The sequence below is a fragment of the Oncorhynchus mykiss genome, chromosome 9 (assembly GCF_013265735.2).
Source record: "Oncorhynchus mykiss isolate Arlee chromosome 9, USDA_OmykA_1.1, whole genome shotgun sequence".
In the NCBI taxonomy this organism is placed as follows: Eukaryota; Metazoa; Chordata; class Actinopteri; order Salmoniformes; family Salmonidae; genus Oncorhynchus; species Oncorhynchus mykiss.
The window spans coordinates 28,341,785-28,358,624 of NC_048573.1; the positions used below are offsets into that span (position 1 = coordinate 28,341,785).

Genomic DNA, 16,840 nt, shown 5'->3' on the forward strand with positions numbered 1-16,840 from the left:
CTTCCTGGCTCGCTGCTTTGATGTAAATATTGCCTGTAAGTGGTTACTGATCCACTTTGCCTTCATTTTTTTTCTTGTCCTCTATCCAGTTCTGAGCCTCTCTGTTTTAGTAGCTAGTGGTTTGTGTTGTATTTTTAAGAAATATTCCTGAAATGTGTCCATTTGATCGTCCTCAAGTCTGATCTGTGTGTTACTACTGCAATTGCCCAGAAGGTGGCAAAGTAACACGTTTTTTTTTATTTTTTTTAGTTCTGGTTAGTTATCATCTCTCTGTAAAAGTAAAATAAATGGTTGTTTAGACAAGTATGACGTCATCCAAAGTTTGTTTGCACAAATGACATGGCACACAGAAAATAAGCAGTATCCTTTTAATGGGATGTACCATTGAACTTGTCTCAGTGTTCTTCAGAGTCGATGAGCAGGACGGGGAAACCCCTTTGTCTTCACACGGAACCGCGATACACGTCGTATTACCTCAGCCTCCACTAATAACCCACAGGGCTGCTGTCCTGTGACTGCACATAGCCACCTTTTTATAGAATTCTGTAACTTCACATGCAACACACAGGTCTATCATTGGTGAAGTAACACATCTTTTTCTAGAAATACCAATCGAGACCAAAGCTGTGTGGAATTGAAAAAAGAAAAGCAACTATCCTTTTAAAAAAAAACATTATTTTTTTTAAGCACAAATTCAGGAACAATGTTATTTCTGGAAACTTCTTCAAGTACAAAATACAACCACAATAACAACTGTGGTCCTCGGAGTGACCACGCACGTCTATACGGATAAGTGCTGCAAGTTAGGACATGGTTAAGTAACATTTGGATGAGTTTCTCCTGTGAATGACAGTGATGCAGTTCACATTTCTCTACCTGAAAAGTACTATAGTATATTGTGTAAATGTTGGAGGCAGAAAGTTTAGAGAAAGATGAGTCATTTTCTGATTGAAAGAGAGTTTGTAGTTATTCAGTCCTGTCATTCCCTGTATTGGAAGAAATGTAAAAATAAAAACAATTCTATAATGCCATTTTTAAAATGTTCCACTATAAATACAAATTACCTCAAGGTAGACTGACAATATTGCAAATTGATTTTGGGCTTCCGACTGTCAAGCTCTGCTTTCGACGAGACACCCCAGCCTCACATTCAACACGTTTTTAAAAAAGGACCACCTGCTGGGCTGGTCCATAATGAGGGCCAACAAGTGTCTACATACAAGTAGGTTCTTGTGAAATTGGACCTCATACCTATCATGTCACAGGAAGGCAGTGGAATCTTCTAGACCACGTGTCTAGTCTTTGGCTCCTTTACAATTTGCAAAGTTAAAATAATACAACCCCTAGAAATACACACATGAATGGATGGTCGAGTGAACTTTTCAAAGCAGAGACATTTGGATCGTTTGGTAATAAAACACACACTGTTTTATAAAGACGTGTGTGTGTGTGTGTGTTCTCAAAACGAAACTGACGATACAGTATAGAAAACGAATAAATATATAAAACATAAATATGCAATAGTTATAACGAGTGACAATGTTACAAAACAAAAATGTACGTTCTCTCAAAACCTTTGTGGTGTGTGCCTGCACCCTGGTGTTACAAAACAAGCTTCCTACTGTGGTGCTGTACGGTGTGTAGAAAGTAAAGTTGTATCTGTACTAAGACCTGGGTTCAAATAGTATTTGTAGTCTTTAATGGCGCTCTCCTGGTGCAGTGGCACCAATGGAATAGCTCAAGTTATTTGAGAGATTGCAAATACTGCTTGAACCCGGGTCTGTCTGTCTACAGTACTACGGTGTCGTATTGATTCCTTGGAGCTCAGTAGGCCCGATAGTAGCCGTGCACACGCAAACCTCTCCTGTTCAGTCTACTTCACTTCCTCAGACTCAGGGATATACCGTAGTGAGACTTCCTTCATGTAGGGAGAGGACTTTGTGCAAGAAAAAAAAATGACTATGGTTATAAATATAGCTTAGTGTTGATGTCGTCTGCTCGGCGGTGGGGGTGGTGTAGGGATGGAGTGAATGTGGGGATGGAGGAGGGACGTTGACCACTTCTACACCACTCCGTTGAAGAAACCTTTGTCGCCCTGTTCGGCCAGAATCTTCCAATTCTGCCTGTTCTTCTGGCAGCCCTCGAGTAGTGGCGAACAGGACTCAGACATACCAGCCAGGGTCTGATGGACCGACAGACAGACAGACCGAGAGAGGGGAACAGGGAGAATGATAGCGCACCTTCCTTATGTCATACATGGTATATGGACAATTACATTTTTCTTAAACATGATAAACAAAGATCAATAATTTGTGTGCCTCACCTCATACAACTGTGTACAGATGGCATCGATGAACGATACCTGCATGCTCGGAATCTTATCCCGCTTTTCCCGATTCATCAGATCCTAGGAAAGAAAACGAACGTCAGAAAACATAACTTTTTTTCAAGTCCAAATCTAATTTGCTCTCAAATTGATATCTGACTTAGCGTGCCAACTAGTAAAAACCTTGCTCTGCACAAAGTCAGCGTGTACACATGCCAGGATATTACAATCAGAGCCTTGTAAAATCTATTTCACAAACCCTGATCTCCGATGGCATTGGCCCAACTGAGCCATGTAGTAGTGCAATACAGAATAATAAGTGCAGGTGGTAAGGCATAGAAGAAATGCTTACTATTGGCTCAATGTTGAGTTCTTGTCTCTCCTTGTCCCCTTGCTCAAAGAACTCTGTAGCCACTAGCTCGGCTATCTGCAAGAGAAGATGGAGAGAGACAGGCAGCTTTTAGAAGTGCCTCAAAGTGGAATGATGTTTCAATCGGCTTAAAGGACAAATGTAACCCCCGTAGTCTTTTCGACAACCGCGTGCAGAGTCCGGTTTGATAGGATGCAGCCCTAGGATTGTATCTGAACAATTGCTTCAGCCAATCGTTTGTCCTACTCAGGCTTTTCAGTTTATTCATGCTTTTCGCAGATATCTGTGCATTTCAACGGAGGTGTTTTACATGAATGTGATTACGAGGCAGGTTGTGCGGGAACGGAGGCTGGATAGGCAATCGTACTCCTGTTATGTGGATCAAAAGGAAATTCTCTGTTGCCAATTTGATCTGATACCCCACAATAGCACTCGCTCAGCGCCCTACAAAGTGTTTCTTGACATTTCTAGCACGGGAATGATGCAATAGCGAGAAAATATATAGAGAAAGAAAGAATCAGCAGGGTTGCTGCTTCTGAACAGAGCAACTGCATTGATGGACTCTTACTCTTAACAAGGGATCAATAAGATCTGACTAGGGCCTCGGGTCCCCAATCAAGGAAGTGTGTGTGTGGCAGCCATCTGCGGAAACACTGATTGGAGCTGTGTAATCAAGACTAGAGAGCCGCGGGGTGTTGGGGTTGGGGGGGAGGGGAGGGGAGGGTTGGGGGGGGGGGTTCAGTTGAGGAAAGGAGAGAATGCGGGGGAGGAGAGGAAGGGGGAGGAGAATACATTTTTGTACACATCTTGGCTGAAATAGCTTCAACTCTAATAATATCTACTGAGCTCAACGGAATGTTTGTATGTGAAAGAGACTGTGTGTGCTGGTGTGTGTGCACAGATTTTCTGTTAAGACTGTACTGAATTGCATTTGTGTGTGTGTGTGCGTGTGTGTGCGTGAGCGCATATCAGTTCTATAGGTATTATGTGAGGAGAGGAGAGGACAGGGCTACAGCAGTTTGTGTCTGTCCTCTAATGAGCATCTAGCTCTTTGATCACACACACACACACACACACAAACACACACGGCTAGAGGCCTGTCTGAACCTCTCCCTCCATTGCACCTAGGGAGCCTAATGAGGAACAGGAGAAACAGACTTACACAGGGGAGTTGAAGTGAGACGGGTAGAAGGAGAAAGAGAACGACAGAAAGAGAACATAATCTAATGGGAGAAAAGAAAAGGCAGAGGTCCTCATAAAGGAGAAAGACATGTTTCTAAGGATTTCAAAGGAGATACCAGTAACAAGACAGTTTGGTTGATAAAGTGAGTCTTGAGTGTAGTGAAAGTTATCTAACTGGACAGTCTTACCCTCTTCTGTATTGGCCAAGGCTTGGTAATGGCAGAAATATCACATGCGGTCATCAGCATTGACCTTCAGGGGGTAATAAACCAACACAAAAACATTGAATATAAATGCAAAATGAAACAATTTCAAAAATGTTGCTGAGTTACAGTTCATATAAGGAAATCAGTCAATTGAAATAAACTCATTAGGCCTGAATCTATGGATTTCACATGACTGGGCAGTGGGTGTAGCCACGGGTGGGCCATGGAGGACATAGGACCACCCACTTGGGGAGCCAGGCCCAGCCAATCAGAATGAGTTTTTCCCCACAAAAAGGCCTTTCTGATGACAAAAACCACCCTCATTAGTAGGAAGGTGTTCCTAATATTTTGTACCCTCAGGTATATTATATAGTGATGCGGGTAAAAATGTGTAGTTACACATCACATATATAATTTTTGGACAATATTATATTTATACTTTGACTCCAACTATCGAATTGTACAAAATAATGATGTTTATTTTGCTAGGTAGGGTTAGCTAGAGCTAGTCGGCTGTATCTGCACCAAAACTCTGGTATTTTCATCCTATAGCTTGTTCTCATCTTCTTTTCAAGTAGTGAGTCAGCATATTTTCATCACTTTAATCCCACGAATAATCAAAACTCACTTTCTCATGTTCTCTTTTGTCTCCCTGCAGCAGACATAGTGAGCAATATGTTTGGAACATCAAATCGCCCTACATGTCTTTATCCGCACCTAAGTGTTGTGATAATGCCGTATCGTGAAGTCCCTGGCAATTCCCAGCCCTACCAGGGTTCATGTCAATTCCACCTCAATCCAGTCCATTTAGAAAGTGAAATAAAAAAAAACGGCATATTATTTTCTATGGGGACTTTTTCATTGGGAATGTTTGATAGGGGATTTCAATTGCCTTTCGAAATTGACTGAATTGAAATGGAACTGACACCGACCTTGACAGACACAAATAATCAGTCCCCAGGTGAATGGTGAAGATGGTATGCTCTATGTGGTGTCCACTAACCTCAGTAAGTCTTTATGGTAGTCATCGTCCCAGACAAACTGGCTGTTCTTGGTCAGCTCAAAGAACTCTCCTCTCCTCCTGAAAAGATAAAACAGATATCCAATTAACTGCACATCTCCCCACCGCCTACAGTCTAGTTATACGCCCACACTTCAGACAGGGAGGGGGGGGGGGGGGGGGGGGGAGTGTGAGAAGGAGGGAGAGGGAGGGGATATTAGGAGAGAGGTGGGTGTAAAAAAGATAAATGTGTGATAGAGGTGGGGGGGAGAGAGAGATATAGTAAATCACAGTTTCAGAACATCATCATAGGATCTTCTAATGAATAGGCCAATGGGTTTCCACTTCCACCGTGACATTTTCCACAGCCCGTCAACCTAAATTGAAGTTATAATGAAAACTGCATAAAATTTGACTTGAATGGGCTCCCGCTGTGAGCGTCCCAGCTGTGTGTGACATTTAACCTACTTCATGTACAGAGCCAGGTCCGTTGCCAGAATAGCCCTCTCGATCATCTTCAGAGTGGCCTTGTACTCATCCAGAGACAGACTGCTCAGAATCTGATTCCCCTGGGGGAGAGAGAGGGAAGGGACAGAGCGAGAGAGGGAGGGAGGTGGAGAGAGAAAGTGAGAGAGAGGGAGGGAGATGGAGAGAGAAAGAAAAAGAGAGAGAAGGAGGGATATGGAGAGAGAAAGAGAGAGAGGGAGGGAGTGAGATGGAGAGAGAAAGAGAGAGAGAGGGAGTGAGACAGAGAGAGAGAGGGAGGGAGACGGAGAGAGAGAGATTGAGGGAGATGGAGAGAGAAAGAGAGAGATAGGGAGGGAGATGCAGAGAGAAAGAGAGAGAGAGGGAGATGGAGAGAGAGGGAGGGAGATGGAGAGAGAAAGAGAGAGGGAGATGGAGAGAGAAAGAGAGAGAGGCAGGGCGTACAAGTTATTGAGCAAGTTCAACTATAGCATGGGTGCCATGACAACACAAATTCCAAAACACTCGAAATCAATTCAACAATTGGATCTGCTCTCCTTTCTTTGCGATGTGTGTGTATAATGGTGTGTGGGTGTGTGTCAACGTGTGTGTGTGTGTCTACTACATCCCAGATGAACTAAGTGTTGCTCTCCAGTGAATCTGTGCCCATAAAGATGAAGTGGCGCTTTATTACACCATAGAGGAGTGTTATCTCCTAGAGACTAGCAGCTGGAGCTCGTGGACTGCAACCCAAATTACATACTCCCTATACGGTGCACGACTTTTGACAGGGTAGTGAGCGGTAAGAGGCAGTGCACTATATTGGGGATAGGGTGCCATAAGGCATATGGAATTGGCACTAAAGAGGAAATGAGGAAACACTAGCATCCTGCTATGTATCTCAAATACATTATGGCGAATGATGCCGGCCGTTTTATTGTTCCTGAAGAATAAATGCAGAACTGACTGAACGAGTTACGGTAACAGTTCATTTGGATAGCCCATCTGTAGATGCTCTACAATAACATTTCAACATACTATCTACTAACCCTAATCCTAACCTTAACCCCTTATCCTAACCCTAAACTTAACCCTTACCCTTATTCTAAACCTAACCTTAACCTTATTCTAAACCTAACCTTAACGTAACCCTAGCAAGCAGACGCTGATCAACAGATAGTTTGTTGATAGTATGACCATCTGCAGAGCATCTCCCAAGTGTGATCCAATTTCCTGAGTAAATAACGGAATGAGTGAACAAGTGTGTGTGTGTGTGTGTGTGTGTGTGTGTGTGTGTGTGTGTGTGTGTGTGTGTGTGTGTGTGTGTGTGTGTTCTTACTGGGCTGTTGAGGATCATGAGACACTGGTCAAAGTGGTGGTGCTCCATGGTGGAGTGGCAGTAGAGCTGGGCCAGGGGGTGGTCACTCCTGATGGAAGTAGTTACACACAGAACTGTGAGATACACACACACACACACACACACACACAGAGAAATATACACACACACACAGAGAAATATATGCACACACACAGAGAAGGATACACACACACACACACACACACACACACACACACACACACACACACACACACACACACACACACACACACATACACACATACACACACTATTACAGCCTACCTTTGTATGTAGGAGTTGTTGACTCCTCTGTGGTCCAGGTCGTGACTCAGGGTGGCGATCATCAAAGCCAGGATCTCCAGCTCACTCATATTACTCTGACAGACAGAGAGATGGAGGGAGAGAAAGAGAGGGAGAAGAAGAGAATGAGGCACACCATCCACAAAGATGTCCTTGGGGTTTCCCTTTACAAAGACCATAGTACACACACACACACACACACACACGCCCACAGACACACACAAATAGACAGACACACACTGACAGACACACACAGACACAAGCACCCCCGCACCAACTTTCATCACAAGGCCATAGGAGGCTACCAGCAAACAAACATAGACACAGGTTCACATATGTACTCCGTATGCACGCATACATACACCCACACACATACACATACACATACATATGCTTTATCTTGTCCAGGTCTCAGTTGTAAATGAAAACTTGTTCTCAACTGGCCTACCTGGTTATATAAGGATGAAATAAAAAAAATTAAATACATAAACCCACATACATACTAGAGGTCGACCGATTAATTAGGGCCGATTTCAAGTTTTCATAACAATCGGTAATCGGCATTTTTGGACACCGATTAGGGCCGATTACATTGCACTCCACGAGGAGACTGCGTGGCAGGCTGACCACCTGTTACGCGAGTGCAGCAAGGAGCCAAGGTAAGTTGCTAGCTAGCATTACATTTATCTTATAAAAAACAATCAATCTTAACATAATCACTAGTTAACTACACATGGTTGATGATATTACTAGTTTATCTAGCTTGTCCTGCGTTGCATATAATCAATGCGGTGCCTGTTAAGTTATCATCGAATCACAGCCTACTTCGCCAAACGGGTGATGATTTAGCAAGCGCATTCGCAAAAAAAAGCACTGTCGTTGCACCAATGTGTACCTAACCATAAACATCAAAGCCTTTCTTAAAATCAATACACAAGTACATTTTTTAAAACCTGCATATTTAGTTAATATTGCCTGCTAACGTGAATTTCTTTTAACTAGGGAAATTGTGTCACTTCTCTTGCGTTCTGTGCATGCAGAGTCAGGGTATATGCAGCAGTTTGGGCCGTCTGGCTCGTTGCGAACTGTGTGAAAACCATTTCTTCCTAACAAACGTAATTAATTTGCCAGAATTGTACATCATTATGACATAAATTTGAAGGTTGTGCAATGTAACAGCAATATTTAGACTTAGGGTTGCCACCCGTTCGATAAAATACGGAACGGTTCCGTATTTCACTGAAATAAACATTTTGTTTTCTAAAATATAGTTTCCGGATTTGACCATATTAATGACCTAAGGCTCGTATTTCTGTGTGTTATTATCATTAAGTCTATGATTTGATATTTGATAGAGCAGTCTGAGCGGTGGTAGGTAGCAGCAGGATCGTAAGCATTCATTCAAACAGCACTTTCCTGCATTTGCCAGCAGCTCTTCGCTGTGCTTCAAGCATTGCGCTGTTTATGACTTCAAGCCTATCAACTCCCGAGATTAGGCTGGCTATACTAAAGTGCCTATAAGAACATCCAATAGTCAAAGGTATATGAAATACAAATGGTAGAGAGAGAAATAGTCCTATAATTCCTATAATAACTACAACCTAAAACTTCTTAACTAGGATTATTGAAGACTCATGTTAAAAGGAACCATCAGCTTTCATATGTTCTCATGTTCTGAGCAAGGAACTTAAACGTTAGCTTTTTTACATGGTACATATTGCACTTTTACTTTCTTCTCCAACACTTTGTTTTGGCATTATTTAAACCAAATTGAACATGTTTCATTATTTATTTGAGACTAAATTGATTTTATTTATGTATTATATTAAGTAAAAATAAAAGTGTTCTTTCAGTATTGTTGTAATTGTCATTTGGTCCTCCAATAATCGGTATCGGTGTTGAAAAATCATAATCGGTCAACCTCAAATACATACATACACCCACACACATACACCCACACCCACACACATACATGCACACACATTCACCCATACATACACCCAAACACAAACACACATAAACCCACATACACTTACACACATACACCCATATACAGTGGGGCAAAAAAGTATTTAGTCAGCCACCAATTGTGCAAGTTCTCCCACTTAAAAAGATGAGGCCTGTAATTTTCATCATAGGTACACTTCAACTATGACAGACAAAATGAAGAAAATCACATTGTGTGATTTTTAATGAATTTATTTGCAAATTATGGTGGAAAATAAGTATTTGGTCAACTACAAACAAGCAAGATTTCTGGCTCTCACAGACCTGTAACTTATTCTTTAAGAGGCTCCTCTGTCCTCCACTCGTATTAATGGCACCTGTTTGAACTTATTATCAGTATAAAAGACACCTGTCCACAACCTCAAACAGTCACACTCCAAACTCCACTATGGCCAAGACCAAAGAGCTGTCAAAGGACACCAGAAACAAAATTGTAGACCTGCACCAGGCTGGGAAGACTGAATCTGCAATAGGTAAGCAGCTTTTTTTTGAAGAAATCAACTGTGGGAGCAATTATTAGGAAATGGAAGACATACAAGACCACTGATAATCTCCCTCGATCTGAGCAAGATCTCACCCCGTGGGGTCAAAATGATCACAGGAACAGTGAGCAAAAATCCCAGAACCAGAGAGCTGGGACCAAAGTAACAAAGCCTACCATCAGCAAGGGCCTTGAAGATGAAACGTGGCTGGGTCTTTCAGCATGACAATGATCCCAAACACACCGCCCGGGCAATGAAGGAGTGGCTTCGTAAGAAGCATTTCAAGGTCCTGGAGTGGCCTAGCCAGTCTCCAGATCTCAACCTCATAGAAAATCTTTGGAGGGAGTTGAAAGTCTGTGTTGCCCAGCAACAGCCCCAAAACATCTCTGCTCTAGAGGAGATCTGCATGGAGGAATGGGCCAAAATACCAGCAACAGTGTGTGAAAACCTTGTCAAGACTTACAGAAAACGTTTGACCTCTGTCATTGCCAACAAAGGGTATATAACAAAGTATTGAGATAAACTTTTGTTATTGACCAAATACTTATTTTCCATCATAATTTGAAAATAAATTCATTAAAAATCGTACAATGTGATTTTCTTTGGTGGCCAACACACACACACATACACCCACACATAAACCCACATACATACATACATACATACATACACATACACATACACCCACACACATACATAAACCCACATACATCCACACACCCACACACATACACCCACACACATACACCCACACACATACATAAACCCACATACATCCTCACACATACACCCACACACATACGCACACATATATCCCCTCCTCTCCACTACCTCGACAAAAGAACACACAGGTGCTTATCACAAGTCATAAATACGACCAACGAGACACAAATGGTTAGGCAAACAAACTCACACGGCAACCCTCGACACGCACGCACACTCATTACAGAGAGGGGTGCTAGGCTCTTAACACTGTCTGCTTGAGAAAGCAGCTTACACATGAACTCAACAGCCATTTGTTAGCAACAACGGGAGTGTAACATTTAACCTACTGCTTCCTCTGCAAAGCCAACCAGGACAGAGCTGGGTGTGAGCGCCGAGGGGAACCGGGTTAAACTGGAACTGCGTGTTTGGGATAGGTTGAGTTCTGTTTATGTCTGAGACAGTGCCTGCTCAAGTGTCCGTTCAAGTGTCTTCAACTTGCTATTCGCAATAACAATATTCTTCATAATATCTGATGACTTTCAGTCAAGATATCGGAGTAACACATTCAGATGTAGTGGAGAATATTTGTTGTTTTGGTATTTAAATATGGCGGATACTGGAAGCCAATGCTGACTTGACAAAACACAATGGTCGGACGGACCCAGTCATGGCACTGTTACAGCACGGTGACTCATTAGCCATTGATCGAACTAACACACACAAGACGTGCTGCTGGGGTTGATTATCTACTGATTGGACGGCGTGACCCGGCACCCTTGCCCTGCTGGCCATTGATTGGCTGAGCTCACCTGTAACTGGCCAGATTTGAACAGGGCGAACATGCACTGGGAGGTGTTGAAGGCGTGTCTCCAGTTGTGGTAAGCCACGTTCTTCCTATAGTTCTTCTTTACGCTCAGGATCCACTGGCACAGACTCTACAGAGAGAGAGGAAAGGGGGAGGGGGGGGGGGGGGGGGGGGGGTTGAGGGATCGCAGCAGGAGATAGACAAGAAAAAGTGGGGAGAAAGAGGGAAAGACGTGGGGGAGGAGGAGGAGAAGAGGGCAAAAACAGACCAAATGGTAAACAGTGACAGAGAGTATCTGCACATCCTCAATCGGTAGGGCTTGATATAATCTGGCCAGCCTGGCATTCTGACTGGCACTATAGAGAAAACCCTGACCACACTGCTAGTCAAATCATTAGATTCTGTTGATCGTATCTTTATCCAATCTTCCCATGTCCATCCATTCGCCGGCATCGGCTTCCAAATCAAATCCCCATTAGTCAATGCACAGTAGTGGCTAACACTTTTCGCCTGACTTGCCAATAATCAAAAATGAATTTGATTGGCATTTATGTTGCCCTTTTCTCAACCTCAAAATGCTTTGCATTGTATGCTGTTCAAGTCCGATCTATTGTTACTGCTGAAAGGTCAGGTCACTACGGTATCTCTCATACTGTATCCTCTCAATTCTCAATCGTATGGCTGTTCTGAGGCCAGTGATGGTCAACCATGCCGCATAGGAGTGCAGTGGAGTGATCAGCGAGGTACAGCCCGACACTGAACTAGAGCGCTGACCTGCTCTTGTTTATACACTTGGGTGGTCAGCGTGCCTGCTCTCACTCACAGAGCTGAAAAATAACCGGGCTCTGTGTAGGGCCCTCAGAGCCAATCAAAGGCTCTCTTTATGGGCCGTCCGCGCCGCGGGCACTCCGAAGGGCAACTGTGCCGTAAGAGAACCTCTTAATAATATGTAATGGGGTGAGGGGCTGTATTTTAGGATGTAAAAACACACACATCTATGTCAACACTTGTATGCACAGTTGCGTATACACACACACACACACTACAATTAACACACACGCACGTCGGTATGCACGTATGCGCACACACACACACACCCACCAACCTTGTATTTCATCTGGAAGTTCTGGACCAGGTTGAGGTCTACAAACATGCGTATGGTGGCCTGAGTGGTCTCAGCGTCGGACAGCTCAAAGTCACTGAAGCTAAACTCCATCAGGCGCAGAGACTGGGCTGACGGAACAGTGGCTGCCTTCAAATACAGAGGGAGAGAGAGGGTAGAGGAGTGTGTGAGATGGATGTACACACACACACACACGTTCATATACGATATGCACGCATGTACACACACACATATACTGTAGGTATGCACACACGCACGCACATAGACACACGCATGCTCACACGCCCACATACCCTCCCTAAACACCAGGGATCTATAGCAGGCATTAATAATCGATGAGCTGTGATCAGCAGAGTCTAAGGCACACAGGAGGAGCATCTATCTGTGTTCGGCTCGCCTCCCCTACAACTGACAGACGGCACATCTACACAGAGCAGACAGGACACCCCCTAATGCACACAGGATCTCTCTCTCTCTCCTCTTCTGCTGTCTCTACCACTCCGTCTCTCACTTTATTTCGGATCACTTCCTCTTTTATCTGTGGTTGTATATTAATCCTCTCTCTCCTTCTCCATTTCTGTCCCCCTGTCACCGTCTATATCCGCTGCAGTCTCTCTCTTCCTCTCTCCATCTCTCTCTCTGCCCCCTCCTTTCTCCATCTTGCATATACACACTGGCATTTTCTTGACCTCTCTGTCTGGTCGTTTTAATCTCTATCTCTTTCTGGCAGCAGAGCCAGCTCAGACGGAGAGAGACAGAGAGAAGCCGTTGGGACTGAGAGAGATAAAAGAGCGAAAGCAGGGGAATCCCGTAATATTATTCTGTCAGACAGAAAGCATAACAGCTTTTACTACCACCACCACCATAGATACAGTGTACGCCATTTAGCATACGCTTTTATCCACAATCCTTACACATGGGTGTTACCAGGAATCGAACCCACAACCCTTGGCATTGTAAGCATCATATTCTACCGACTGAGCCACAGAGAAGACGTTTTTAGTTATTTATTTGAAATGTTATACCTTTATTTCAACAAGGAACACAGACTGAGACCAAGGTCTCTTTTACAGCTGGGCCCTGCGTATACATGTTTACACATACAGTTTAGGTACAATGATTAAGAAACTACACAAGACAAGACAATCACAGATAACACAAAAAAATTACAGATTACATGTACACACAGGTTATTCCACTAACAGCACAAGAACTTGCATTAGACAGCGAAGTCCAACCCACGTTTTGATATAAAACACAGTGGTGAGTTCTGTAGCTAGCACCTGTAATAAACCTAAGTGCGCAATGATAAGTAGCATCCAGTGATTTAAGTGTGGATGCCGTAGCATGCATGTAAATAATATCCCCATAATATATAACAGACATAAAAGTATGAATGCTTCCGCTCAGTGTTTGAGATCAATTGACACCCTTTACCATGGCACTTTGAGCTTTATTTTAAACTGCTAAAACCCTTACGCACCACTGCACTTTGTATACCAGGGTTGGCTGGCCTTCTCTAGTCACTCATAGGCTCAGGCACTGGTATACTTTTATTTACAAAGCCATTTTGGGTTTACTACCTTTTTTATTTGGGCATTTTTATTCTTCAGAAATGTGGTGGGTACTCTCTTCGTTCGCTGGACTTTATCCTGCTAACTGTTCCAAATGTTCGAACTCAATTTGGTAAAAGGGCTTTTATGTACTCTGCGCCATCGTCTTGGTACTCCTTACAAAATACTTTTAAACTGGAAGAACTTGTCCCGATTGGTATTTTTAAATCACTGATGAATGATCTTGAGACTGATTCCCTGACCTGTCAATGTTTTTAATTAGCTGTTTTTGATTTTGTTATACTCTTGTGAATTCTATGGTTTTTACTAGATTACTTGCAGTTTTTCACGTTGTTTGTCTGTAATTCTTGTAATGATTCTTGGTGCTGCCTATCTTGGCCAGGACGCTCTTGAAAAAGAGATTTTAAATCTCAATGAGCCCTTCCTGGTTAAGTAAAGGTTAAATAAAATCAATTAATAAATAATAAATCATTCTAACTAGGGAAACATCAATACTTCAGAGAGTCAACGGCTCAGCAACAGTGACGGAACACTGCCTGGGGAGGGTGACATGGCCTAAAAAGGAGTCCGTGGCCCAGATATGATACTGTGCTGTACCTCATCAGCCACCATACTACAGCCTCCACTGCCTCAGGGAAAATATATAATTAGATTTCGTCATCAGGCCATTTCATCTCAGGATATGAAAATGCCGTATGATCTTCGGAAAAGGTCACGCGGTATAAATGAGCGTCTAATAGTGTTCGGGGGTGGGACCAAGTTTCATAGAAAGCCGTATGGATTTATCCCGAAAATGCAACAAAAAAGAAAAAAAGAAAGGAAGAGAAAGAAAGAAAAGAAGAAGGAAGCTAAAAAGAGACAAAGTAAAAGCTAATAGAGGCATAGCCTTAAACAAAGCCCTTCTCCCTATGTGGTCGTAGTGTCTCCTCTTGTGCACAGTTAGAATATAATTGGACAAGTCGTTAAATGAGTCATATTAACTAAATAGCCGCTCCCACTCTAATCCATATATTATGGCAGCTAGCGGCAGACCTAAAGACTCGCCACCTAAATTACTTCATAAGGAATTAAATATGCTGACACCTTAGCATTAGCTGGCAGGAGTCGGATTATTCTCTTAACCCCAATTAATCATTGAGAATCTTTAAAAGCAAATGATTCGGGCCTTAAATAGGCTTTCTGGAATGGGTATTGTGCATGCTTTCACTTTTAAACCCTACTGCGGTCTTTTTTCGTGTTCTTTTTTTCCTCAGTCCATTATCCCCATAGGTCTTAATGTATGTATCAGTGTGAGAGTCGGCCATATTGTGTTACTAATTGGTTGGGTTTACATGCTGAATCAGCGCTGGGTCTCGTTACATGATGGCTGAAGTCCACTCATCTTTACACTGCCTGATGGAAGGCATCTGTCTGGCATTGTGTATGGACGCAAGTGTATGTGTGTGTGTGTGTGTGTGTGTGTGTGTGTGTGTGTGTGTGTGTGTGTGTGTGTGTGTGTGTGTATATAGTGTTAAGTTAATAAATTGTAATTTACCGCGGTTACCTGCAGCGCCCGTGTCTCTTCCTCTGCAGCAGAGGCGTGATACGAGAGGACCTGAGAATGACACACACAAACACACAGCGACTGTTCTCCTTAAAAGTCAACACGATCGCTCTGACCGAGTATACAACTAAAAAACAGATTTCACATTTTGGTAGCTGACACTTTCACAGATTTCCTCCCCCATGAGATGTTTCTGACCTCAGACAGACAGCCCTGCCACACACACATCCTTCAACCCCAAGTCCATCCATATCAGAGGCCTGTCATTGATAATTGGGGGAGAAAAACTGAGAAAGCTAGAAGAGGTCAGTCCTCGCGACGGCTACAGCGCCGCTGGAGAATGGGCTGAAGTGGTGGCTGCTGGGTAACGGCGGGGAGAGTGTCAGCTGCAGCCGAGAGGGGACGTCACCGGGGAGCCCTGACAGTGACAGCTCCAGAATAGAACAGTCAGGGAGAGAACAGGAGAGGGGGAGGACCGGAGGAGAGGAGGGGGATACATACGTCATCGAGGGCTGAAGAGGTCTAGGATAGAGTTGGAGTGATCACGCTAGTTCTGTTTTAACGCAGGGGAAGACGGAGCAGAGTGTGGAGAAGACTAGCCAGTCTTTCCTAATGGCAACCATCGCTGTTACTCTCGATCCCCCATGTTTAAGGTCTCCATATTGTAGTTGCCTGCAGAGGCACTGAGCTAGCATTATCTTACAGTACCTTCCCTCAATATTATCATGAACCATTAGGATGTAAAACTCCAAACTGACCTGAGACCTGTGTCTCTTACCTCCAATGTGACCTCCTGTTTGGCCATGGCTCTCTCCACTGTTTCATACATCTGGGTGTTCTGTATACCCAGTCCACAGAAGATGGCGAAGGCCTCCAGGAACTGTTCATCGTTTCGGTTGAAGGACTTCACTTTCCCCGATGCCTCATCCATCTTGTTCACCAACTGACACACACCTTCAAGACCCGACATAGGGGTAAATGTTGGAAACTTATCAGGACGTTAATGACACACACACACCAGACGAAACATCGAACTGACACACAGTTGCAGACACACAGGACAAAAAGGTTTTGTGCTTCTTTTTTTTCTTTTTAAGTTTCTTCTTTCCCCCCCACAAACTGACACACATTCCAGACACTTAGGGGACAAAACTTTAGTTTGCTTCTCATTTTCAATATTCAATAGTTTTCTCTGAGGGACCTCTTGTCTGAAACTAAAAGCTCCATCTACTCCATGACTAATGGTCCCATAAATGTTTGTTGACAGCAAAGTTATAATGTATAAAACACCTGCCCTATCCTCAGCCTGGAGACCTACTTACTAGTCACATCATGGAAACGTGTCATCGCCAACACTCTGATCCTTCCCCTTTACCTTCAGCTGCCCTTTCT

At 43.4% G+C, this 16,840-nt stretch overlaps 1 protein-coding gene across 4 annotated transcripts in view; it reads right to left on the bottom strand.

Moving 5' to 3' along the window:
• Positions 1 to 354: 354 nt before the first annotated feature.
• LOC110531873 (cGMP-specific 3',5'-cyclic phosphodiesterase) overlaps positions 355 to 16,840 on the bottom strand; it is an 89,868-nt gene continuing 73,382 nt past the window's right edge. For 3 of the 4 annotated variants that reach the window (XM_036987765.1, XM_036987762.1, XM_036987764.1), the window contains 12 exons: positions 16,227 to 16,402; positions 15,440 to 15,499; positions 12,314 to 12,460; positions 11,213 to 11,338; positions 7,192 to 7,286; positions 6,889 to 6,976; positions 5,553 to 5,653; positions 5,088 to 5,165; positions 4,067 to 4,130; positions 2,679 to 2,753; positions 2,324 to 2,407; positions 355 to 2,182 (listed from right to left, as the gene is read on the bottom strand). In XM_036987765.1, the coding sequence (XP_036843660.1) occupies positions 2,063 to 2,182; positions 2,324 to 2,407; positions 2,679 to 2,753; positions 4,067 to 4,130; positions 5,088 to 5,165; positions 5,553 to 5,653; positions 6,889 to 6,976; positions 7,192 to 7,286; positions 11,213 to 11,338; positions 12,314 to 12,460; positions 15,440 to 15,499; positions 16,227 to 16,402 (1,214 nt within the window). In that variant the 3' untranslated portion in view covers positions 355 to 2,062. The remainder of the gene's footprint in view (positions 2,183 to 2,323; positions 2,408 to 2,678; positions 2,754 to 4,066; positions 4,131 to 5,087; positions 5,166 to 5,552; positions 5,654 to 6,888; positions 6,977 to 7,191; positions 7,287 to 11,212; positions 11,339 to 12,313; positions 12,461 to 15,439; positions 15,500 to 16,226; positions 16,403 to 16,840) is intronic. The other variant, XM_036987763.1, reaches the window with a different exon arrangement.